The 26032-nt window shown below is 41.6% G+C and overlaps 1 protein-coding gene across 1 annotated transcript; it reads left to right on the top strand.

The window, feature by feature from the left end:
- On the top strand, positions 1 to 24800 carry LOC142350841 (uncharacterized). The gene is made up of 5 exons (XM_075402801.1): positions 1 to 114; positions 12436 to 12561; positions 17802 to 17929; positions 18252 to 18419; positions 24593 to 24800. The coding sequence occupies exons 1-5, from the start codon at positions 12 to 14 to the stop codon at positions 24728 to 24730; spliced, it is 663 nt and encodes a 220-aa protein (XP_075258916.1). The 5' UTR covers positions 1 to 11; the 3' UTR covers positions 24731 to 24800.
- The last annotated feature ends 1232 nt before the right edge of the window (positions 24801 to 26032 follow it).

Below are 26032 nucleotides of genomic sequence, written 5' to 3'. Positions count from 1 at the left end.
TGTGTGTGTTGATGGTGATGGACGTTGCATGTGTGCCTGGACTGTCAATGTGTCTCGATTCCCTCCTGGGAGCATGTCTCATGCAACTCGCTATCAACTGGCTCGAAATTGCAAGTGAGTCTACTCATCTATGATTGCTGTTTTCTCAAAGATACATTTCAATAGAGTCGCTGAATTATTCCACAATCGTAGTCTTTATTCTTATTCTCTGAAAATCTTGAAGATTATGGGTGGCCTAAATGGATTGACACAATCTTTGCCAACCGTTTTTACCACATGGCCAGCTTGAGCGAATTTATCTTAGGCTGTAATTTTGAAGGCAGTTTCAAAACAGGTTTTTTTTGTACCCGTTGAAGAAAAAATGTGCCCGGGCTCACCACCCAGAGTGTTTCAGTTCTGATCCTGCGAATTTCCATATTAACTGGTAATACCATAGTTCTGAAACAGCTTATATACATCAAAAAGTAAGTCATTGTGTCCAGAAAAAGACCAGAACAACTATTCAGACTGTTGAGGAATTTCATAGCAAAAACAGTGAAATTTTCAAACATGATGAAACAAATGACGTCCAGAAATATTCAATTTGTGAAAGAATCTTAAGATAAATTTGAGCAAACCTATGTGGGGATTGACTGTATAAATGGATTCAATCCTGGATAAAAACGAAATTAAAGTTAATGGGAACAAAAATTTTCAATTCACCCATTTCAAAAAGAAAAGGAATTTGTAAACCTTAAAGTACGTAGAACAGCGCTAAGGTTTTTGAGTACAAAGTGTACGCTAGTACCATAAAAGCATTTTCTATTTTAAAAGTTTACTACAGCCCTGAAAAGACTTCGACAAGAATACTTCAGTTGAACCCTCGTTTTGGCCCTTTTTTGTTCCGACCCACTTTAGTGGGGGAGGAACGATAAACTCAATTGTGTTTTTTTTTGTTCAGAGTTGTGAATGGTATCATTATAAAGGCCGTCCAGCGTAGACTATGGAACTAAAAAGAATTTTTCTATTTTCGTTTTTAAAAGGAGTTATCGAGGTTTAATGTTTTGTGAATATTAGACGTAATTCAGTTGTTTTTTATTCACATTTTCGATTTTTCTGAATTTCAATATTCAATATTCGAATTTCAAAATTCAGAATTTTTTCGATAAAAATGGGACCAAATTTGCGTTTCTAGCCACTTGTTTTAAACTTGCGTTAAGTAGACACCTTAACACTGCGGCCAAATTCTTCCTAAGTTCAACAAAGAGCTAGTTGTACTCGCACTGACTTAAGAGTCCGCTGGAACTATAATTTTGCCAGTTTATTTGCAAATTTAAACTAGATAATTACACAAAATCAATTATTTTTGACAAACTGAAAAATGTTGCTGAAAAATTGATCTTTTTCGCAACCATTTGAACAATTGAGTGTTTCGTTAGACGCAGCAATATTTGAAATGATCTTGGTCTCACCGTGGATCCTTACGATAAAAAAAACTTAGATTTTAATGGGGCGCAAACTTTTTCAAAACACTTCCGCTATGTAAATGTTTTTTATGTAAAATACTGATTTCGAACCAGGTCCCAATTAATGACAGATACTATTTACAAAAATGAGGCCTGGTAACGAGGCTACCTACATCCTTTTAACGACCAATTGTTTTCGTATAAATTTGCTTGAGGTTTGCTTTCATTTCTTTTTGTAGACCGTTGATTTTTTAGGAGGTATAAATTAACATAGAAAATTTATTGGGTGTAATTTATTGGGTGTAATAGAAAATGGTATTTTGGGTGTAATTTGACTTATCGTTATAATTGTTTTAAGAAAATATTGGCGAATTTTTGAACTTTGCCACTATTTTATCCTATTTCTCTCAACTTCGGGTGCAGCTCAGCAAAAACAGGCGGAAACTGATTTCCTGTGCGTTATAAAATAATGTCGGTAACCGTTTTTTTTCAACTAATGATTTCTTTGATTTGATACGCGTTTTCATTTTTTTTCGTTTTTGAGTTAACTTTGTTTCCTTGACGAATTATCACATTATTGACCAGTGCAACTGAAATAAAGCATAGTAGGGATTATGTAGAGCTTTGGATAAAGGCATATCTGAAGATGTTAATAGTTTTTGTTGCATAGTTTTTGCTTTTTGGGATGAGACATTAATTGTTGCTTTCGCCTACGTTTGTCTTTTTGTTGTTGTACTTCATATACCTGATAACATTAGGTCTCAATCACTTCTCCAGGACGTATAACTCAACCTGGATAAAAAATTTTTCAATTCTCTTTTTTTCATATTCGTCACCATGTAACTCAATCTCACTAATTAGGGGTCTCAACTACTTTTGTTGATTCAAACGTTTTTGACTTTGGATCTACGCTGTGACTGATTGCTTCGAACTTTGTTTCATAAAAATTTTTCAAGATTTCTATACTGATCAATTTTTGTTTTTTTTTGTTCATGTCTAGGTAGTCTTTTATAAGGAAGCATCCTTGATGTTAAGATGAGGAAAAAGTGGTGATTTGCAGTCCATGCAGCCAACATCTATTAATTATTGTGCCTTAAAATTTGCGATGTCTTAGATATGTTTTGTTTTGGCTTCCACATGTGTTTGTTATTTTGTTGGGCCGTGACTAAGTCTGATTATTAACTGGACTCATTGGCTTCCTGAGGTATTGCAACTTAAACCATCGCTCTTTGTTGAAATCTTAAGTTGAAGTCTTTTGTTTTAAGAATTTTTTACAATAGTTTTTCCGTCAATTTGTAGCTCAGCCTCTGTAAACACAGTTCAGAACCCGTTTCAAGTGTGCTATAATTTAATATTTCTCTCTGTTTTAGCTTAAAAGATTTATTGGCTTTATTACTACTGTTACTGCGAGATTTCATACAATAATTAAGATATATATTTCTACCTTTTAAAGAATTATTATTTTCTTTTTAGTTTGTAACAATAATCGTAAGTTCCACTGGCGTTGCAATTTTGCGCAATTGAACATTGGATAATGAATTGTCTCAATTGCTTCCTATGAAGATTTAAATGAATATTTGTGATTTCTGTTGATATCTAATGACAATAATAACTGTGAATTTAATATTTTTCAAAAATAGAATCGTATTTTCGAACTTCACACCTTTGCTTTTTTGTCGACCTGTTAACCAGTCGCATTCAGGACAGGTCCCATATTTTTTGTAATGAAGCATAGGTTAAATTGTTTTGTTTAGGATGCGAGTTTGATTTTCGTTTTTTTATAGATCGAGTTTTGGTCGTATTATTGTCCTTCTAGTAGTCCTATTATGAACAACTTTCATTGGCCCTCTAGCATGGCATTTTTGTATTCCGAGGATGTTTTTTTAGACGATATGTATGTTTTTGAAAGTTTTCTATCTCTTCATCATTTGGTAGCCAATTATAAAGAATGTGGATGAGTGGGGTCGGAACATTGTGCGTTCGCATAATACAGAGCCTACTTGTTGCATAAAAACCATTAAATGATAAATTCAGAATGTAGGGGATCTAAGCAGGCGCACTGCTGTGACCAGAACTGGACTCGAGCCAGCATCTCTTACTTGCAAGGCTAATGCGATAACCATTAAACTGGCCTTAAGTCTTAAGCTCTCCTGGCCAGCACCGAAGAAATTCTGAGTGCCAAAGGTACCAGTGTTTCCAGTCATGTTTCCCATACACCGTGGGGTGTGTTTTGTAAATGTCTTATCGGTTATCAAAGCAAAGTCTCGAAGCACGCCCACCTATACGCCAATAGGCACTGTTGTAAGCTTTGTTTTTTTAATCAGCTAATCAACATATTTTTTTTTACCCTGTTAGGGGTCTGAGCAGGCGCACTGCTGTGCAAATGGGCCAGAACTGGACTCGAGCCAGCTTCGCTTTCTTGCAAGCCTGATTTGATAACCATTAAACTGGCCTGAAGTCTTTAGTTCTCCAACTTGGGCATCTCTTATAAAAACCTTCTTTCGTTTTCCCAAAGGTTTCCTTTCTCTAGCCAGTATAGCATGTTTAACGATATGTGTTTTGGGCTATCCAAAAAGCGCAATAAAATCAGGAAAAATATGTGATATTTCCGTTCTATTTGAAATTGAATTTGATTAGTTTTATTGATTGTTTGCGTGAGTGAAAGACCTATTTTTACGAACAGGCCTTTTTAAATAGGAGAGCGAACTTCTTTCAAAGTTGGGGGAAGTTGACCAATGGCCTTGTTTAACAACATTTGCGATTGCTTTGCGAAATTCTCACTGAAAATCATGCAAAATTTTCCCGAATCCACTAATATTTTGTATAAATGTGGCCGAGAAGCATTTTGAGTACTACATGTTCTACTTCTCTCATTTTTGAGGCACTATAAAATAACGCGACTATGGTCAAATACGTTCTAATAGTCGGAGTCGTTCACTCTAGGTCTCGGTTTCCAATTTGTCCCGCTTTTTTTGTACAAAACTTTGAATGATTTTTGATCCCACAATTGTTTTTTGCTTGCCTAGAGCTGGACATGCTTGTCGGTGATCTGCAACCAGGAGTTTCCGCATTTAGCACAGTTTGTGAGCCGCTGGCTTGTAGTCTTTTTTGTTGTCGATGAGCTGGATAGTTGTTACGATGCATTTGTGTTGCCTGTGGTGTTTACGCAGACGTTTCAGCTATTCGAAATTGATTTTTAATGCTCATTGCTAATTCAAGAGCCCGTTTTGGAGCAATTGTATCTTTGAAAAGTTCCCGTTTGATCTCCCAGTGAAGCTACCTAAGTCACTATTAAGCGACAATTCCAACCTATTACGTTGCTTGATAAAAACAGTATCGAGGATCGTCTACAGTTCTTGTGTGCTCCTTTTGCCTATTTCATAGTGTGCGTCTTTTGAACAGAAGATTCTCCTTCGTTCGGCTGCGAGGCTACGGTATAATGATGAGACGGCCTTGCTTTCACACTTTTTCCATGGCCAATCCCCACATATATTTCCTTTGACTCAACTTTTTGACAATTATTGAGCCAAATATTTTCACTTGCTCACTTGAATTCTTCGTGCCGATTTTTTCTACCTCCGTTTCATTTCTAAGATAGGCTCTGGAGGCAGGCTAAGGTTATCAGGTGGTTCTTCGCGAAGGACATCAATTAATATTCCTTCTTTTGCAAAGATCGCCTGTTTTAGAATAGTGCACCAACGTTCTCACCGTAGTGGCTCTAAAGTTGGTTTTCATCAGAACGGCCCAACTCCGGAAGCTCTTAGTGATTGCTAATCAAAATTAAAGTTTTGTTTAGCTAAACTTCATTTAGACAGATCAATTCTCACTATTCCATTGATTAAATTTTACTATGGTTTCCAGTGCGAAAAGAAGAGAGAAACTGAATTGCAGACGTATTGTGATTTTCAGGATGGCAAACCACTATGAGTGAACTATAGATCAGTTCATGAAAAACCAGACTGTTTGTTCACAAGGTTAAGATCACGAGATAAAGATAATTAAGTACATAAAATCTGCTTGTGTATCACAAGGTGCAAAAACTGGTTGAAGTACGTTGTAGTTTTCAATTCCGGAATTCCCGATGACCAAATTTCATCAATCTTTGGCGAAGAAGGGGAATTGAATATTAGTTTCACAAGTTAGCTCCGGTAGTACAGGAGGTAGAAAGACAATAAAAACTGAAAAATATGAAATTGTGAAAATAACTATTTTAATCAAAGCCAGAAAAAAACAGGAAGATACAACAGGAATTTAGTTGGTATATTATAACACATCTTTTGTACGGCAGGAGATGCCTTGTACACATTACTATTTGAAAGAGAGCAAATCGGATGCAATTTTTGACAGCGATTCAATTATGGTTAGTTTAATTTGCTTTATATTTTAGTCTCAAGGGAAGCTCTAATTTCTTTCAATTTTTTTCCACTTTTGCAGAACACCATTTTTTAAATTTGTATTAAATAATGAGGTACATCGTTCAACGGTTATTTATCTGAATACAATTTTCCAAAACTTCTCATTCCGAATTTACAGTTTTACAGTTTAACATTCAGGTTGGATCAGAACATTCTATTAAAATTTTTACTTATTTTGTTCAATGGCGAGCTGAACAAAATGGATAGGATAAACTTTGCCTATCAAACTAAAACTGCGTTTTCAAACACAGTATCAAAAATCATGGTCAATTTGTTTGAGCTGTTAACAAATAGACTGTTGGGTTTGGCCTTTTAGCTTCAGTCTTTTGTTGCTGTTCTTATTTCGTTTTTAAAAAATTTCAGTTTGTAAAATTTTTTGAATCAGTAAAGCAAGAAGTGGAACAGAGATCAGGAAGAGAAAAGATCAAGAAACCAAGAGAACAGTTTTCTCAATACTGATTTTTGAAGAGAAAATTTGGTGTGAAAAGATTTTTCCGAGAATGAAGAAGAATTTTCGTTCGCATGCGGTTTTTATTAGGAAATTTTGCTGGTTCACTTTCAAACTTCCCCAATTAAATTGTTTCACAGACGAAAATGGTGGTTTTGGCGCTCTAGATTTGCAAATTTTAAAACAATTTGGAGCAGTTAAAACCATTTGTTAATTTGTCCGTGTAGTTGTTGTTTGCATGACTTTTTTTGTAAGTGCAGGGCACTAGAGCGCATTATTTGTTTTCTTCCGAGTTTATTTAAATTGTATAGAAACATCATTCTATATTTGAATTTTTTTAAAAAACAATATTAAATTTTAGTCATTCTTTTTCCTGTTAAAATGATCAACATTTTTATTTGCTTGAATTTTCTATTTGCTTGAATTTTCTTTTTCCTGTTAAAATGATCAACTTTCCGTTATTTGCTTGAATTTTCTATTAATTGTCTGGTACAGATGGATGGCTTCTAATAATGTTTTTTGCGAAATTGTTTCTGGTACAGTTAATTTTGGTAGAAGGAAGTTATAAAAGCAAAGGTGCAACAGCAAAAGCTCTGCTCGCTCACGATTATTTATTATGTTCAGTTTTATTCATTATTAATTGAAAGATAAAGGATTTTAATAAAAGGTTGTTTCAGATTTAACACTTTTTTGGGATTCCTGGATGTTTTTTTATAAGTGATCGAAATTTTGCATCATCTTTTAACAAAGTTTTATATTTTTGCAGCTTTTGAATGCAGATGCTCCTTATGAAAATGGTTTCCAATTTTGACAACTTTTAAATTGTTGTCTTTCAAGTTTGGAGGATTGAAACAAGGATCTTTAAGGTTGCAGGTTTGTTGCTTTGGTCTTTTTGGAACCACGTATTTCATATTGAACAGCGAAACAAAATCTCTTAAAGAAATTCCGTTTTTACAGTTCACGCAGTTTTTGAAATTTAACATAGTTTGTTATTCTGGCTGCTTAGAGTAGAGAAGATAATCGCACACACATGTAAATTTGAGTAATTACGAAAATAAAAGCACAAAAAGTGATATTATAAACGAACAAAACCACATTTCTCCTTGTCCTCTATCTCAACTTTTTCTCAACTTTGTTCTTTGGTTTTTCCTTTCTTAGAACTCTAGGAAAATTGTTTCATTTACGAACAAAGTTTGTTATAACTGAATGGTGACTTCATTTTGATTTACATTTTGTTGAGAAAAAAAATCATATGTACGCTTATTTAAATTAACTTCTTTGTTTCACATGTGTGCTTGTTTGTCTGATATTGAAAAATCTATTTGAAAAAATTTTGCTATATGAAATTTTGTTCGAAGAATTCTGTTTTGAAGATGTAGATTATGGGTAGTGTCATATTTGGTTCGAAACAGGCGAAACCTTTTGCTCCATCTAATTTTTTTGTTTTTTTTTCTGTCAGTTGAGTAAGATGACAAATTTTGAACAAAATATAAATTGATATAAATTTACAAAATTGGAGAGGTCATGATGTCATAGTATAAAAAGCTATTGGGAGGCTAGACCACACCCCTTTACTTCCCCCTTCCGTGTTTCCGTTTTCCCGTTTCCTTCTGATTTGCTTTTTGTATGGTTAATTTTATCGTTTTGAATTTGGACATCTGTCTTGCTTCTAATAGCCAAGTCGAAAATTTGACCAAATTCTGGAATTGTTTTTGATACTAGGTTTAATTAATGGTGTACTAAGTCAGTCCCTTAAGCGGGGAACGAAACAGAATAGATCCAGAAAGTCAACGAAAAGTTTGATTTTTTTCCGCCAAAACAAGTTCAAATAGCTTTGTCCGAATTATGCTGAGTTTTCCCTTCAATTCTTAGCAGGTTAAAGTTCCGGTGATCTATATTGTGACATCTTTTTTCAAAATTGAATTACTCTATCTTGTATTTAGTCTAACGTAATTTTATTATTTGCTTGTTGGTCGTTTCATGAGCGGCGAGGTAAAAAATCACCCATTTATAATGATCATGATTCATTTTTGGGGGGAAGGGGGAAATAGGTGCAATAGAAGGCAGCAACAGTGATTCCAGTGTTGATTCGATTTGAACCGATAATACTAACAATGATTGGCTTGGAACCAAGAGTTTAGAAAGTAAACTGACATTAGTTTATTTAATGTGCATTAATCCTGTGTGCGATGCATTAATGGATATAGTTTTGCTCTGGTGTGGATATAGTTTTGCCCAAACAGCATTTTGGCAGTTTTGGGAAAAATTAAGGGCATAAGTTGGTCTTGTGAAAATTGCGAGCAAAAAGGTCAACTTCCAGTAACAAAAGCCGATATTGATTCTTTGTCGGATAATATTCATTCACTTAATACACAAATTCAACAAGAATTGTCTGAAATCAGAAATGATATTTACCAATTGAAACAAAACTCTTGCGAAGCTAAAATTGAGCAGCTTCAAAATGAAATCAAAGACTTAAAGAGCAGCGTGGGTTCTCTGAAGCAAAATAGCCAACCAAAACCTCAATATAATCAACAATCGGAAAACCACATGAGCGACAAATTAATAATTTTTGGAATACAGGAGAATCAAGACCAGATTTCGAGAATTGAAGCAATGAATACAGACAAAAAACAAGTAGTATCTGTTTTCGAACAAATAATGGGACTGAAAGATGTCGTAATTCATGACTGCTTCAGATTAGGGAAACTCGTTAACGAGAAGAACAGGCCTGTTGTAGTGAAAATTGATAATGCGTGGACCTTCAGAACGATCTTCTTATCTGTTTCAAAGTTAAAAGGTTCGGGATTTGTCATAAAAAAATTTCTCTCCGTTGAGGACTACAAAAAGGAAAAAACACTATATCAGCGGAAGACAAATCTGATAAACAATTTTGGCTACGAAAAACACAGTTTCTCCATTAAAGGTCAAGAGTTATTTTATAAGGGAAAAGTTATCGCTGAAAATTTTAACCCGAATAGTATGCAATCCTCTACAGATCAAAACGTCCATACGTCCTGACTACCAGCCATCAAAATCTCGTCCTTAAACTGTAGATCCTTGCTGAATATTAATCGAAGAATTAGCCTTGATATTCATCTCAAAGTTCATAAACCCGATATTATCTGTCTGAGTGAAACGTGGTTTGATTCGAGAGTTGATGACACATGTGTCTTCATTTCAAACTTTTATAGCGTAGTTAGTAGAATTGATCGATGTAATGGTAGCCATGGAGGAGTTGTTATTGGTATGAAAACAGAAATTAATGTTCACAGTGAAACAATCCAAGCTAAATCTCCTGTTGACTTTGCAACTTCGGCTCTCTTTTGCAATTTAGAGCAGGCAATAATTGTTATAAATGTTTACAATCCACCTCATGAATCGCCTTATCGCTTAGAAGTAAAATTGTTTGATACTTACTTACACGAAATTATTAGTTCGGCTCATGAAAAAGTTCTTAAAAACAATTTAGATCTCATCAATGTGCTCATAGTAGGTGATGTAAACCTTCCTGGAATTGATTGGAGTCTCCTGAGCAGTAATAATGCCTATGAAAAAACATTTTGCCAGGTTTTTCGGAAATACGGATTTTGCTCTCTCATAGAGGACAAAAACGTTAAAAATGATTGCTTTCTTGCGGTTTTCCCTGACACTATTTCTTTTGCTCATATCCATGCAACGTTTTCCGATCACCCAATGATTAGCGCTGAAGTAAATTTTTCTAGCAGCCAGGTTGAGAAATCAAAATCAGTTTATTCTTTCCGAAAAGCGAATCTTCCCAAAATTGCTGAAAGATTCAGTTACTTTGATGCCTCAGCTGGAGATATAAACCACACACTTCAACATTTTTATGACGAAATCAACTTTTGCTGTATGGCCTTTATTCCTCGGAAAACGAGAAGGCGAAGGGAAGCTCCTTACTACTTTTCGTCTCATTCCATTCACGCAGAAAATGTTCTAAATACAGCTCGACGACGTCAAAAAGATAAGAACATAATTGAAAGGCTTGAAAAGAATTTAGCTGATTCACTTGAACTAGATAAGACAGTATATCTGAACTCTTTCGCAGGTTTAACTCTGACAGAAGTTTTTCAAAATCTTAAGAGCTTTCGTTGTATTCCTGATCTGCCCACTAAGATGAAGTTTGCTGGAAACAGTATTTCTGGACCGTTGAAAATTGCCAATGCTTTCAATCAACATTTTGCATCTGTTTTCAGAGAGGATACGAGCCCTCTTTCAGTGCCACTCGCTTCAGCAGACCCCACAATTTGTCTAGAAGATATGTATTTCACTAACAGTGAAGTAAAATCAATGATCTTTAGTTGTCATTCGGGTTCTGAGTCCTACGATAAATTGCAGCCAATCTTATTAAAAACGTTTTCACCTGCCATTGTCCCAGTTGTTACTGAGATATTTAACAAAATTATAATTCAGCAAGAATTTCCAAAGAGCTGGAAGAAAGCAATAATTAAACCCCTGCATAAAAAAGAGTCGAGAATTGACATAGAAAATTACAGACCAGTGTCAATGTTGTGCGCGCTTTCCCTAATTTTCGAGAAATTACTCTATAGAAAATTTAGGGATCGTTTATGGAAAAATTTAGACAATCGCCAGCACGGTTTCAGGACCAAGCATTCTACTATCACTCAAATGATCCAGTATTGCGAAAAAATTTTTCGTTGTTTGAATGCTAAAGAGTCTGCTTTAAGCGTTTATCTCGATATTGCAAAAGCGTTCGATACAATTAATCACAATGCAATTTTGTTGAAGCTTACGCATTTTGGATTTGATAACCAATTTCTCAAGTTTTTTGCAGATTATTTGTCAAATAGAACGCAGTGCGTGTTTGTTAAAGATGATTATTCGTCAGAGTTAGCTGTTACGAGTGGTGGTCCACAGGGTTCAGTGTTTGCGGTTTTTATGTTTGCTGTGTACATTAATGACCTTCCATCTCTAATGGAGAACAGCACATATCTTTTCGCCGATGACACAAAAATTATTGGAAGTCAAATGAATTTATTTTCACTACAAAATGATTTAAACAAAGCAATTAAATGGTCAAAAGAAAACAGAATGCAATTCAACAATGCAAAGTTTGAAGCTATATGTTTTGATGTAAAAAAGTTAGATCAGTGTAGTGTCCACTTGTATGCAGACGATACAGAAATTACATGCAAATCTTCGGTGAATGATCTTGGTGTAGTAATTACTAATAACTTGAAATGGGACAGTCATATCAATCAGCGGCTGTCAAAGGCACAACAAAAGCTTTTTTTCTTGAAGAGAAACGTTCCCTTTTCTACAAATACGAAAGTAAAAGTAAGTTTATACAAAAGTTACATTTTATCAATTCTCCTGTACGCGTCAAATGTATGGTTCTCGAATTGGCCAAATTGCAGAAAACTCGAAAAGATGCAAAGACGAGCGCTCAAGTGGGCTTTGAATAAGAAATTTTTTACAGATAGTGACTACAATCAGAGCCTCATTTACAACAATTTGTTGCCGATCAGTTTTCTTTTGGTTCGAAATGATCTTCTTATGCTGAACAAAATTTACAACTGTGATACTGCCCTTAAGTTTGATGATTATTGGAAAGTTTTCAAGGGACCACGCAGTAACCGTTCTGCAGCAAAACAATTTTTGAAGACCAATTTTAATTGGACGAAATCAGTCAAATTCGAAGAGTATTTTGTCTTGAGAGTTGTGAAATATGCAAATGTTCTCTCTCAGCGAAATGACATCTCAACTTTTGACTGGACATGTCCAACAGTGTTATTTCGGAAACAGCTGAACTCGCTGTTGAAATTAAAGGCTTTGAACTTTAAATACTATCAGTATCCTGTTAATTGGTCCTGTTTCTAATTAGTTAACAAAGTGATTCCCGCATCGCGGGTACCAAGTCAATTTAATAATAATAATAATAATAATAATAGTTTTGCTCACATTTTAACGCATCCTAATTATCATAAAAGTTTGGGTCTTTCCCTTCATAATAGCCCTCTTCCTCCCCGAGCTTAGTGGTGATATACTTGATATTTACTGTGGGAGGGGGTGGGGGCTATTATAGGAAATTATGGAGGGGGGGGGGGCTAGTATGGGTTCATATCTACATTTATGTGTGCTTTAGGCAATGGATGTCAACTGGTGACAGATGTGCAACACTTGCATGTATTGGTTGTATTTGCAACTGTCTCTTTCTTCGAACTCTTCCTCACTGGGCTGGTCGCAAACAATGACACCTGCAATGTCAAAGGTCAGTCGTCGTAATTTTGTTTGATAAATTTTGGCTGGACCATTTCACTTTTTAATTCTTCAATTTTGCGTGATCTTAATTGTTCTCATTTCATTCAAAATTAAAGCTTGCTGACATGATTTGCGCCTTCAAAACTAAGTCAAATAAAAAATGTGTCTAAATGGGTTTAAATTTAAACGAGAATAGCGCCTAAGAGGGTCAAATTTTATCTAGGGACACAATAGACTAAATATGTGATCGGGACACATTTCAACAAAATTCACAAAAAATCAATCGCTCTCTGTTAATTGCAGAAATACACGAAAAAACTATTTCATTGTTGCAGTCTGGGGCTATTTTTTTAGTTTAGACAGTGCTTTTGAATCTATTTAGATTCTAATATCTTTGTTTCACCATCGACAGATCTCGTTACTTTTTATACACGATACAACATTGTCTATTTTATGGCTCCAATTTACAGCAAATTTTTGAGTGATCCCAGTTGCCCTTACTCCGAAGTAAAGTTTGCTGATAACGATTGTACCCAGGATGATGTCCGCGACCCAAGACAAGTATTGGCCAGACCGACTTGGGTCGCGGACAGGGGGGTCCGGTGCGACCGTCCACAATGGTCTGGAAAAAATTTGGGTCGCGCCTTCCGTCTGGCCAATGGCAGTTTTCGTCTGTTCGGTCTGGCGAATACCCATATTTCGGTCTGTTCGGTCTGGCCAATACCCATATTTCGGTCTGTTCGGTCTGGCCAATAACCATATTTTGGTCTGTTCGGTCTGGCCAATACCCATATTTCGGTCTGTTCGGTCTGGCCAATTCCCATATTTCTGTCTGTGCGGTCTGGCCAATACCCACATTTCGGTCTGTTCGGTCTGGCCAAGACCAATATTTCGGTCTGTTCGGTCTGGCAAATACCCAAATTTCGGCCTGTTCGGTCTGGCCAATACCCATATTTCGGTCTGTTCGGTCTGGCCAATAACCATATTTCGGTCTGTTCGTTCTGGCCAATAACCATATTTTGGTCTGTTCGGTCTGGCCAATACCCATATTTCGGTCTGTTCGGTCTGGCCAATTCCCATATTTCTGTCTGTGCGGTCTGGCCAATACCCACATTTCGGTCTGTTCGGTCTGGCCAAGACCAATATTTCGGTCTGTTAGGTCTGGCAAATACCCAAATTTCGGCCTGTTCGGTCTGCGACCCAAGACAAGTATTGGCCAGACCGATTTGGGTCGCGGACAGGGGGGTCCGGTGCGACCGTCCACAATGGTCTGGAAAAAATTTGGGTCGCGCCTTCCGTCTGGCCAATGGCAATTTTCGTCTGTTCGGTCTGGCGAATACCCATATTTCGGTCTGTTCGGTCTAGCCAATAACCATATTTTGGTCTGCTCGGTCTGGCCAATACCCATATTTCGGTCTGTTCGGTCTGGCCAATTCCCATATTTCTGTCTGTGCGGTCTGGCCAATACCCACATTTCGGTCTGTTCGGTCTGGCCAAGACCAATATTTCGGTCTGTTCGGTCTGGCAAATACCCAAGTTTCGGCCTGTTCGGTCTGGCCAATACCCAAATTTTGGTCTCTTCGGTCTGGCCAATACCCACATTTTGCTCTGATCGGTCTGACCAATACCCATATTTCGGTCTGTTCGGTTTGGCCAATACCCATATTTCGGTCTGTTCGGTCTGGCAAAGACCAATATCTCGGTCTGGTCGGTCTGGCCAATACCCATATTTTGGTCTGTTCGGTCTGGCCAATACCCATATTTCGGTCTGTTCGGTCTGGGTTGAAAATCGTTCATAACTTCTCAAATACTAAACCAATTATGAAAAGAAACAGCTCATTAAATTGAACGTAAAACGGGCACTAAAATCATGTACACCATGACCTGATTATGTTAAATACTTAGGAAATCAAAGCCACCGAGCATTCAGTCACCTTGACAACGGTCTGGCGGATGGTCTGGCCTACGGTCTGGACAAGGGTCTGGCGTATGGTCTGCTCGGTCTGGCCATTGGGCTGGACAACGGTCTGGCGGATGGTCTGGCCTACGGTCTCAACAATGGTCTGGCCTAAGGTCTGTTCGGTCTGGCAATTAATCTCGACAATGGTCTGGTGGATGGTCTGGCCTACGGTCTGGACAAGGGTCTGGCATAGTGTCTGCTCGGTCTGGCCACTGGGCTGGACAACGGTCTGGCCTAGGGTCTGTTCGGTCTGCCCAATGGTCTGGACAATGTCTGGTGTCGAGGACTGCAGAGGTCAGGGTTTCGAATCCTTGGTTGGACGTTTTTGCACCAATATTAAAAAAAATACTTCAGACCCTGAAATAAATTGCCCATCCTGTCGTTCAAGAGGAATTTTGGGACGTTAGTTTCATTACATTACTTGTTTTGCTTCATTAACTCTACAAAATTTACAAAATTTCATAGTTTTTCCAATTAGCAGTAGTTAGTTGTATAAAGCTTCGGTTGTCTCCAAATTTTCTTTAAGCCAAATTTTGTTTTCGATGTATTCCGTTGGCCTGTAGTCTAAAAATGTGCTTAGTTTTGAGTGCTTTCTAAAAATTTTTAATGGCTTCTCTTTTAATTGCTCTCAAACGAAGTTTGTAGCAATCATATTAGTCCTCTTGATCTTTTTTTATGCGATTTTTCACTTGACCGATTTTTCGTCTGACCCATTTGACTTTTCGCCCTTAAAAACGGGATAAACCGGTAGCCGCCAGCGGACTTTAGGTTTCTCTTACGTTTAATAGTCCTTCAAGTGCTTAGTTTGGTGAAGCTACTGGGAAGGCCGTAGTTTAAGTTAAAAAAAATTTATGGAGTTTTGGAGCCCAAAATGTTGCAATTTTTTTTGTGTTTCTTTGTCATTTTTTGAATTTAAAGGTTGATGAAGTACTTATTACGACCATTTTTATAGCTATATATTTTGGTAATCCAAACAAAAACACGCAAATTGATTGAAAACTTTTTGGTTAAAGCTTTTCGTCAATTGTCGTTCTTGTAAACTATAGGGTTCAATAATAGGTTACCGCATACTTTCTAGAGGTAATAGAATTGCTCTTAACATTTTAACATCACGAATTTTGGCATTTTTTTTTTGTCATTTAGCCTCAGGGGTCAAAAATCTTAATTAAAATTCAAAATAAGCCACCGAAAAAATGTTTTTGGCCTTGCAATATTTTTCAACTTTTTATATCACAAGTTTTAGCAATTTTTTTCGCTCAAAATTTTTTCAGTTTTATTGAAATTGTTTGTCATTTTGTAGGTTTCTCCAGCCTCAACAACCAAAGAACTTTCTCTAGAGTTTAATAATAGGTTACTGCAGTTTCTAGATGTTTCTAAATGTATTGGAGTGTTTTCAGATTTTAATATCATGAATTTAAGCATTTTTTAAAATGTATGCAATTTTTTCATGTTTGTTGGATATTTTCATTTTTTAAAAAATTTTTTTCCGGCACCAGGGGCCAGAGGACTCATCCAGGGTTGGATAACAAGCTGTTGCATAGTTTGTAGAGTTAATGGAAAGGTAATCAATATTTTAATGACTCGAATTATAGCATTTTAAAAAAATAATTGCTTTTCAAATTTTTGGAATTTTTTCCCCGCGTTTATGGATCTTTCAGAGCCAGTGAAACTATTTAGGTTTGAAATAGGGATACTGGATAGTCTGTTGGGACCATTAAATGCTTCTGAAGATATTAATATCACGAATTTCAGCAATATATTTTTGTCCTTTTCGTGAGTTTAACGATCATTACTGGCCAACAAAATTTTATAGGTCTTGCAGATGGGTTATAAGGGAGAACTCCAGAGACGAAAAATGGTTTCACTGCAAAATATAGAGACTTTTTTAAATTTTGTTTTTTTTTCAGTTTTTATGATTTAATTACTCACAAGGCTAGAAAACTAGAGACTGCAGAGCTTAATCTCATCAAGGAAAACATTTCTAGCGCTCCCTCTCTCTCTGTCGGTTTGAGTTTCTTTCCTTCTTTTTCTCTTTCACGCTTTATCTGTTTATCACTCTATCTTTCTCTTTCTCCCTTTAAGCACTTTACCCTTACCTCATAAGCACTTTACCTTTACCTCACCGTGTCTAGCTACTGACGAAGCCAACCGCTGGCCCGTGTTCTGCAAAGCTTTCGTGCATCTGGAAAGCTTTTCTGTTTGTTCTTTCATCGTCTTCCCCTATTGTGTTGCAACCATTTGATCACGAGTCAGAACGCCACAGTGTAACTTTTCTAGGCAGCTTCTAGATCTCTGCAATTAAATTGGTGTACGCGAAAAAATTTTCCTGCTTTCTGTATAACTTTCTAGGCCAATGCAGTAGGTAAAATCATTCATGACTTATACCTCACCCAATAAAATAAGTTCCACACGCACTTTAAAATCCAAATAATTGAGGGAATGCAGAGAAAACGTAATTGAGTAGAGGTCTACCAATGTTACTAATTTCATTTCGAATAAAGTGTAACTTAAATCCGCCATCATTTCAACAGTAGAATTGAAAAACAAAAGTCGTTACCCTTTATTTTGTTTTTGTGTACTGTTTTTCAGCCCTATGTTAGCCCTCGTTATCGTTGCTTTTATGTCTGAATGGGAAAATTGTTTTCCGATTCCAGGATAAAATGGGAAAAGTTTTTTCGATTCCAGATAAATAAGCAACAATTCCGGTTTGAATCAAGGCAAAACAAAAGGAAGAACGTGGTTGAAGAGCAAAGACATGGAAAAAAGCAAAGGAAATTGCCAAGAAATGTTTGCTGTGAAATTGTGATATGAGAGATGAATCAGTGGAGCTAGAAATTAGAACCGTTCGGGTGCAGAGCCGAATGCTCGAATTTGCTTGGCCAAATAATCTGATTGGTTTAAATAAAAGTACAACAAATGTAAGAACTGGCAAAATAATCAGTTGTCGTCCTTTGCTTATCAATGTTGTTAGGTCGGGTTGCTTTTTACAAATTGTATTGTTTTTCACAAATCAGCGCACCATAAGATATACCAATTATTGCAACCATTTTTTGTTGGTTCCAAATATTGACAAATAAAAAAATGAAACACGAGCCGTTATTAAGCGACTCCCTGAAAATTGTCTGATAGGACACAAAGCATGCTAACCGCTATCTCGGTTATTAGGCGAACAAATTTAATCGTTAGCCGCACCGCTCGAAAGGTCTTTGATAGCCTAAGTTTTCGACGACAAAAAAAATTAAACAACAAACGACAAAAAAATCACTTTTCTTTCAATTCAATTGTTTGAGGTCACGCAACCACCCAGCTGGCAAATCCCTCGACAGTGTCTGTTCTTCTGCTCAAGACTAATGTGTTCTTCATCATAGCTGCTGTTCTATTCATCGTCATACTCTTCAAGTACTTCAAAAAACGAAAGGTTGCATTTCTACTACGTTATTTCAAAAACTTAAGAAGTCTTAAGCTTTAAAAAAGCGACAATACCAAATCTTTCTTATGTTAAAAACCGAACGAAAACGATTATGCCATGCCGACTAAAAACTCGTAGGAACTTTGGTCGTTTTTGGCTAGAAAGAAAAACGAAGATACAGACGATTTCTTATGTTGAAGGTGTTATCTGTTATCAGTTTTCGAAAATAGTAACCTATGCTTCAAGCTTATTTTCAAACTTCAACCTCTAGCTCTGTATATAGAGCCCTATGATCAATATATTGATCAAACAGATTTGTGTCTTGTTTCAGTGGTTCAATCGGAAGTGGAACGAGATCTACCGCAGTTCCTCTCACTCCTACTCTTTGTTCATTCCCAAGGAACTCAAGTTCATGAGGGTACACATGAACAACATGATGATAGAGAGTTGCTCTGCCCTCCTCATCTCGCTATGCAGAGTGTCACAGCTCGTCCTACAGGTAAACAACCAAACATACCAAAAATTATCAATTATTTCAACCCCTCCACCTTCCTATATCCCCCACTCCACCTGAGGGGGAAGGGAGGGCAGGAGTGGGAGGAGGACCAATCGAGTTATCGAAAAGGGGGCGGAAGTTTGTCCTCATTCTTCCCTCAATCCTCCCCCCCTCGGTTGCTCTTGCCTTGGGGGATAGAGGCCGGAACTGTCAACCGAGGGGAGGGCATGAGGAATAGAACAAACCGCCTCTATCCACCGAGGAGGGGGAGGAGGAGGAGGAGGAGGAGGAGGAGAGGTCCCCTCCTCGACTCACCAACAGGAGGGGGAAGAGAAGACCCCTCCTCTATCCCCCAATAGGCGAGGGAGGAACAGAAGGCCCCTACTCTATCCCCTCCCCTCACCCTCACCCTCACCCTCAGGAGGAGGGGGAGGATGAGAAGTCACCTCCTCTATACCCCAAGAGGCGGTGGGATAAATCCTCTCGTCTTTTCATAAAGAGAAGAAGAACAGAATAGGAGACCCTCTTGTGTCACCCAAAGGGACTTCTCCTCTCCCTCTTTTGGGGGATAGGTTGTTCTCATCCAAAATAGATTCTTCTCCTCCCCTTTAGGATGGAGGAGGGGGATAGAAAAATCTATAGAGGGGGGAGTTCTCCTCCGCCTCTGGGATATCGAGCTGACTCCTCCCCTCCTCTATCCCCCAAGATGAGGGGGAGGGGTGGGGGATAGAGGAGCCCCAAGATGAGGGGGAGGGGTGGGGGATAGAGGGGTTGGAGGATTGGGGGATAGAAGAGGGATTGGGGAATTAGAAGAGGCGAGGAGGGGATGGCGAGGGGTGAAGTCTCCTACCAAGGGTTGAAGTCTCCCCCTCTATCCCCAAAGTGACTCCTCCCCTCCTCTATCCCCCAAGATGAGGGGGAGGGGTGGGGGATAGAGGAGGGGTTGGGGGATTGGGGGATAGAAGAGGGATTGGGGAATTAGAAGAGGCGAGGAGGGGATGGCGAGGGGTGAAGTCTCCTACCAAGGGGTGAAGTCTCCCCCTCTATCCCCTAAGTGCAGGGGGAAGCATGGGGGATAGAGAGTCCCCCCTCTATGCTACCTTATCCCACAAAAGTGGGAGGGGGAAAAGTTCGCCCTCTCTCCCCGGATAGCGGAGGGGATAGAAGAAATTGGGGGATAGAATAGAATCCTCCTACTCTTGGGGGATAAGGTAGAATAGAGGGGGAGCTCCTCTATCCCCCACCCCTCCTATATCCCCCATTCCTCCCCCTCCTCTTGGTGGATAGGAGGGGACTTCTCTTCTTCCCTCCTCTTGGTGGAAAGAGGAGTGTATCCCTCTTGGGGGATAGAGGAGGTGACTTCTCGCCCATCACCCCTTCCTCTTGGGGGATAGAGGGGGAACTTTTAACCCCCCCTCTTAACCCCCCACTCTTGGCGAATAAAGGAGGGCACTTTACCCACACCCTTTCCTACAGCCTTTTGGAGGATTGGGGGCGAACTTTTTCGGCTCCCACTCTTGGGGATAAAGAGGTTTTCTTACCCTCCGCCCTCTTGGGTGGATAAGGTGTGGATAGGGTGGAGGGGGACAAGTCCCCTCCTTTATCCCCCCTAGAGGGTGGAGGGGGAGAAGTCCCCTCCTTTATCCCCCCTAGAGGGGGGGGGGACAAGTCCCCTCCTTTATCCCCCCTAGAGGGTGGAGGGGGGACAAGTCACCTATCCCCCCTAGAGGGTGGAGGGGGGGGGGACAAGTCCCCTCCTTTATCCCCCCTAGAGGGTGGAGGGGGGGACAAGTCCCCTCCTTTATCCCCCCTAGAGGGTGGAGGGGGGGGGAGAAGTCCCCTCCTTTATCCCCCCTAGAGGGTGGAGGGGGGGACAAGTCCCCTCCTTTATCCCCCCTAGAGGGTGGAGGGGGGACAAGTCCCCTCCTTTATCCCCCCTAGAGGGTGGAGGGGGACAAGTCCCCTCCTTTATCCCACCTAGAGGGTGGAGGGGGACAAGTCCCCTCCTTTATCCCCCCTAGAGGGTGGAGGGGGGGACCAATCCCCGCCTTTATCCCCCCCAGAGGGGGGGGGGGGGAAGTCCCCTCCTTTATCCCCCCTAGAGGGTGGAGGGGGGGGACAAGTCCCCTCCTTTATCCCCCCTAGAGGGTGGAGGGGGGGACAAGTCCCCTCCTTTATCCCCCCTAGAGGGTGGAGGGGGGGGGACAAGTCCCCTCCTTTATCCCCCCTAGAGGGTGGAGGGGGGGACAAGTCCCCTCCTTTATCCCCCTAGAGGGTGGAGGGGGACAAGTCCCCACCTTTATCCCCCCTAGACGGTGGAGGGGGACAAGTCCCCTCCTTTATCCCCACTAGAGGGTGGAGGGGGACCCTAGAGGGTGGAGGGGGAGAAGTCCCCTCCTTTATCCCCCCTAGAGGGTGGAGGGGGACAAGTCCCCTCCTCTATCCCCCCTAGAGGGTGGAGGGGGACAACTCTCCTCTCCTTTATCCCCCCTAGAGGGTGGAGGGGGACAAGTCCCCTTCTTTATCCCCCCCTAGAGGGTGGAGGGGGACAAGTCCCCTCCTTTATCCCCCCTAGGGGGTGGAGGGGGACAAGTCCCCTCCTTTATCCCCCCCTAGAGGGTGGAGGGGGACAAGTCCCCTCCTTTATCCCCCCCCCTAGAGGGTGGAGGGGGACAAGTCCCCTCCTTTATCCCCCCCCTAGAGGGTGGAGGGGGACAAGTCCCCTCCTTTATCCCCCCCCCTAGAGGGTGGAGGGGGACAAGTCCACTCCTTTATACCCCCCTAGAGGGTGGAGGGGGACAAGTCCCCTCCTTTATCCCCCCCTAGAGGGTGGAGGGGGCAAGTCCCCTCCTTTATCCCCCCCCCCTAGAGGGTGGAGGGGGACAAGTCCCCTCCTTTATCCCCCCCCCCTAGAGGGTGGAGGGGGACAAGTCCCCTCCTTTATCCCCCCCTAGAGGGTGGAGGGGGACAAGTCCCCTCCTTTATCCCCACCTAGAGGGTGGAGGGGGACAAGTCCCCTCCTTTATCCCCCCCCTAGAGGGTTGAGGGGGACAAGTCCCCTCCTTTATCCCCCCTAGAGGGTGGAGGGGGACAAGTCCCCTCCTTTATCCCCCCTAGAGGGTGGAGGGGGACAAGTCCCCTCCTTTATCCCCCCTAGAGGGTGGAGGGGGACAAGTCCCCTCCTTTATCCCCCCCTAGAGGGTGGAGGGGGCCAAGTCCCCTACTTTATCCCCCCCTAGAGGGTGGAGGGGGACAAGTCCCCTCCTTTATCCCCCCCTAGAGGGTGGAGGGGGACAAGTCCCCGCCTTTATCCGCCCTAGAGGGTGGAGGGGGGTGGAGGGGGACAAGTCCCCGCCTTTATCCCCCCTAGAGGGTGGAGGGGGACAAGTCCCCTCCTTTATCCCCCCTAGAGGGTGGAGGGGGACAAGTCCCCTCCTTTATCCCCCCTAGAGGGTGGAGGGGGACAAGTCCCCTCCTTTATCCCCCCTAGAGGGTGGAGGGGGACAAGTCCCCTCCTTTATCCCCCCCTAGGGGATGGAGGGGGACAAGTCCCCTCCTTTATCCCCCCTACAGGGTGGAGGGGGACAAGTCCCCTCCTTTATCCCCCCCTAGGGGGTGGAGGGGGACAAGTCCCCTCCTTTATCCCCCCAAGAGAGTGGAGGGCGAGAAGTCCCCTCTTTTATCCCCCCAAGAGATTGGAGGGCGAGAAGTCCCCTCCTTCATCCCCCCAAGAGAGTGGAGGGCGAGAAGTCCCCTCCTTCATCCCCCCAAGAGAGCGGAGGGCGAAAAGTCCCCTCCTTCATCCCCCCAAGAGAGCGGAGGGCGAGAAGTCTCCTCCTTCATCCCCCCCCAAGAGAGCGGAGGGCGAGAAGTCCCCTCCTTTATCCCCCTAGAGGGTGGAGGGCGAGAAGTCCCCTCCTTTATCCCCCTAGAGGGTGGCGGGCGAGAAGTCCCCTCCTTTATCCCCCTAGAGGGTGGAGGGTGAGAAGTCCCCTCCTTTATCCCCCTAGAGGGTGGAGGGTGAGAAGTCCACTCCTCTATCCCCCTAGAGGGTGGAGGGTGAGAAGTCCACTCCTCTATCCCCCTAGAGGGTGGAGGGTGAGAAGTCCACTCCTCTATCCCCCAAGTGTGGGAGGGGAAAATTTTCCCCCTCTAGACCCCCAGAGGAGGGAGGAAAATTTCCCCCCTCTATCCCGCAAGAGGAGGTTGATGGGTGAGAAGTCTCCTCCTCTATCCCCCAGAGTGGGGGATGGGGAGAAGTTCCCTCCTCTAATCCCCAAAAGGGGGGATGGGGAGAAGTCCCCTCCTCTATCGCCCAAGAGTGGGAGGGGAAAAAGCTCCCCTCTATCCCCCAAGAGGAGTGAAGAAGAGAATTGGAGGGTGAGAAGTCTGGTCTCCTATCCCCCAAAAGGGGGAGGGAGAGGAACTCCTCCCTCAATCCCCCGAGAGGAGGGTGATGTGCGAGATGTCGCCTCCTCTATCCTTCAAAATTGGGGAGGAGAAGTTCCCCCTCTGTCCCCCAAGTTCCCCCTCTATTCCCCCTCTATCCCCCCTCCTCCATACCGCAAGATGGATAGGGGATGAGGAGAAGTCCCCTCCTCTATCCCACAAGAGGAGGCTGGAGGGGTGAAGTTCTTCTCTTTCCCTTAAGGGGAGCGGGAGGAGAAGCTTCTCTCCTCCCCCCACCCTCTTGGGGGATAGAGAATCCCTTCCCCATCCCTTTTCCCCCACCGTCCCCCTCCACCCCTATACTCCAATTTTGAGGAATCGAGGAGGCGACTTCTCGCCCATCACCCCTTCCTCTTGGGGGATAGAGGGGGAACTTTTACCCCTCCCACTCTTGGGGTATAGAGGAGGGGACTTCTCCCCATCCCCCTTTTGGGGAATAGAGGAAGGAGCTTCTCCCCATCCCCCTTCTGGTGGATAGAGGAGCAGACGTCTCACCCTCAACTCATTTGGGTGATAGGTTGGGGATACAGGGGCAACCCTTATCCCCCAACCCCTCCTCTATCCCCCTTACATTCCCCTCCTCTTGGGGGAGGGTTGAGTTCGAGAAGTACCCTCCTCTATCCCCCAAGAGTGGGAGAGGGAACAGTTCCCCCTCTATCCACCAAGAGGAGGGACGAAGAGAAGTCATCTCTATCCCCCAAGAGGAGGGGAAGGTATGGGGGAAAGAGGAGGGGTTGGGGGATAGGGGTTCCCCCTCTATCCCCACCCTATCCCCCAAGAGGGTTGAGGGTGAGAAGTCCACTCCTCTATCCCCCAAGAGTGGGAGGGGAACAATTTCCCCCTGTAGCCCCCAGCGGAGGGATGAAGGAAAATTCCCCCCTCTATCCCGCAAGAGGAGGTTGATGTGTGAGAAGTCGCCTCCTCTATCCCCCCAGATGGGTGGATGGCGAGAAGTTCCCTCGTCTAATCCCCAAAAGGGGGATGGGGAGAAGTCCCCCCTCTATCCCCCCAAGAGTGGGAGGGGTAAAAGTTTCCCCTCTATCCTCCAAGAGGAGGGAGGAATAGAAGTGGAGGGTGAGAAGTCGCCTCTCCTATCCCCCAAAAGGGGGAGGAAGAGGATTTCCCCCATCTATCCCCCAAGAGGAGGGTGATGCGCGAGATGTCGCCTCTTCTATTCCCCCAAAATTGGGGAGGAGAAGTCCCCCCTCTATCCCCCCAAGAGTAGGAGGGGTAAAAGTTCCCCCTCTATCCTCCAAGAGGAGGGAGGAATAGAAGTGGAGGGTGAGAAGTCGCCTCTCCTATCCCCCAAAAGGGGGAGGAAGAGGATTTCCCCCATCTATCCCCCAAGAGGAGGGTGATGCGCGAGATGTCGCCTCTTCTATTCCCCCAAAATTGGGGAGGAGAAGTTCCCCCTCTATCCCCCAAGTTCCCCCTCTATTCCCCCTCTATCCCCCCTCCTCCATCCCGCAAGAGGGATAGGGGGATGAGGAGAAGTCCCGTCCTCTATCCCCAAGAGGCGAAGAAGAGACCCGAAACTTACCTAGCTACTTACTTCACTTACTTAGCTATCTATCCTCGTGAATCGGATTGGTCAGAGGAGGCGAGAGGGGAAATAAGGAGAAGTCGTAGTTCATGGTCGTAGACAAATTTGGGTAAACAAACGATTTGGGTAAACAACGATAAAAAGCAAATTTGGCATTGATGTTCGCGTGTTTGTTTCGGTTTAGTACATCAATGGCCCAAATGTGGAGACTTACTCTCGACAAGTGATAGTGGCTGCTGTTTTCATCGCTCAACTCGCATATCTCAAGGTCATCAAGGTCAAATTTGAAGATGATGGCAGGAACGAAATTGCACGCAAATGAACAAATTTACACTATCTTGTACTGATGTCTGTTTGTTCTGTTTCGGCTACAACCCCCCCCCCCCCTACACACTCCAGCTTATTAGAGGATTTTTCAGAATTTTCATCATCCAAATAACCAATCATGTCCAAAAAGTTGAAATTTTATATGGATTTGGGGAGTATTTAAGGATTCCTCCAGAAGTCCGAAACGTGAGCTCAATATCAACAAACTAGATGCATGCAAAGAACTTAACAATTGACCTAATTTTTTGAAAAAAATTTTGCCCAGATTTTAGTTTAGTGCGCGCTGATACGAGTTTAGTTTGATACGAGCTGATTACGAGATTTGAAAAAAAAACTAAAAAAATGGCCCAACTGGTTAAAAAAGAAAAAAAAGATATCGGCTAAAAAACAATGTAAAGTCATTAATAATCTTCAAACCTTCAACAACGTCTCCCCCCTGAGTTCTGTTGATTAGGACATTCACATTTTGCTCATAAATGATTTTAGAACTAAAGTTCTGCAGGAAGAAGTTTCGCTCTTGTTTGTATTCAGGGGTGAAAAGTTTTAAGTCAACTACTCTGATTTTTTGGTTCCAGCTTAAATATTTTCTAATTCGTAGGTCTTCCATAATTTTATCCAACCATTTTAAAGTACTTGTCATCACCCTAGTTTCAAATTTGACGAACGCCGGAAAACGTTATCCTGAACTGAAAAAAGTTTATACATCGCCAATGAAGTTTCTGCTGCAAGTCGATGGAAAAAAACTATTTCAATCAGCAAATAATAGCAAACAAAATTTATTCTAAATTACTAGCTGCCTTGTAGATTTAGATGATTTTTCTATCTTTTTTTCTATCTAAAAGTCAAATGAATTAAACAAAAGAATTTGCTAAAAATCCTTTTCAATTTAATGCGGGTTTTTTTAAACTTCGTCGAAAATTTCGTATCCTGCATAATTTTCTCAACTTTTGAAAAAAGATGTTAATCTGAAATAAACCCTTGAAACTAAAGAACAAAAAACCAAGGCTGCAAACAATTAAACAAGGCGACAAAAATTTTCACACAGAAGTTCGAAATTTTGTCATCAGACAAGAACGCAAAACAATTTCATTAATGAAAATTTCAGTCCGCTAATGTTGTCCCTCCAATATCACTCAAACAGCTTTACAATAAAATGAATTTCGAACAATTATAGAACAGAGAAGTCATGTCTGTGGAAGAAGTTTTAAACACATCAACTTTAAAAAAATATGTATCTGAATCCTAATTCCTGAAAGTAATTGAAAGACTCAGTTGAAACTACTGTCTCTAAAACCAT

This window comes from Convolutriloba macropyga, chromosome 12 (genome assembly GCF_964194025.1).
Source record: "Convolutriloba macropyga chromosome 12, txConMacr16.3, whole genome shotgun sequence".
NCBI classification, from domain to species: Eukaryota; Metazoa; Xenacoelomorpha; order Acoela; family Convolutidae; genus Convolutriloba; species Convolutriloba macropyga.
The sequence above is the reverse complement of the archived record's forward strand: the minus strand, read 5'-3'. Positions and strand labels throughout refer to the sequence as shown.

Bases quoted from the DNA above. Each gene is read 5' to 3' on its own strand.
- LOC142350841 (XM_075402801.1), top strand. From the start codon at position 12: ATGGTGATGGACGTTGCATGTGTGCCTGGACTGTCAATGTGTCTCGAT. The intron at 115-12,435 runs GTGAGTCTACTC...TGTGTGCTTTAG, and splicing joins CAACTGGCTCGAAATTGCAA to GCAATGGATGTCAACTGGTG. The intron at 17,930-18,251 runs GTTGCATTTCTA...GTCTTGTTTCAG, and splicing joins AGTACTTCAAAAAACGAAAG to TGGTTCAATCGGAAGTGGAA.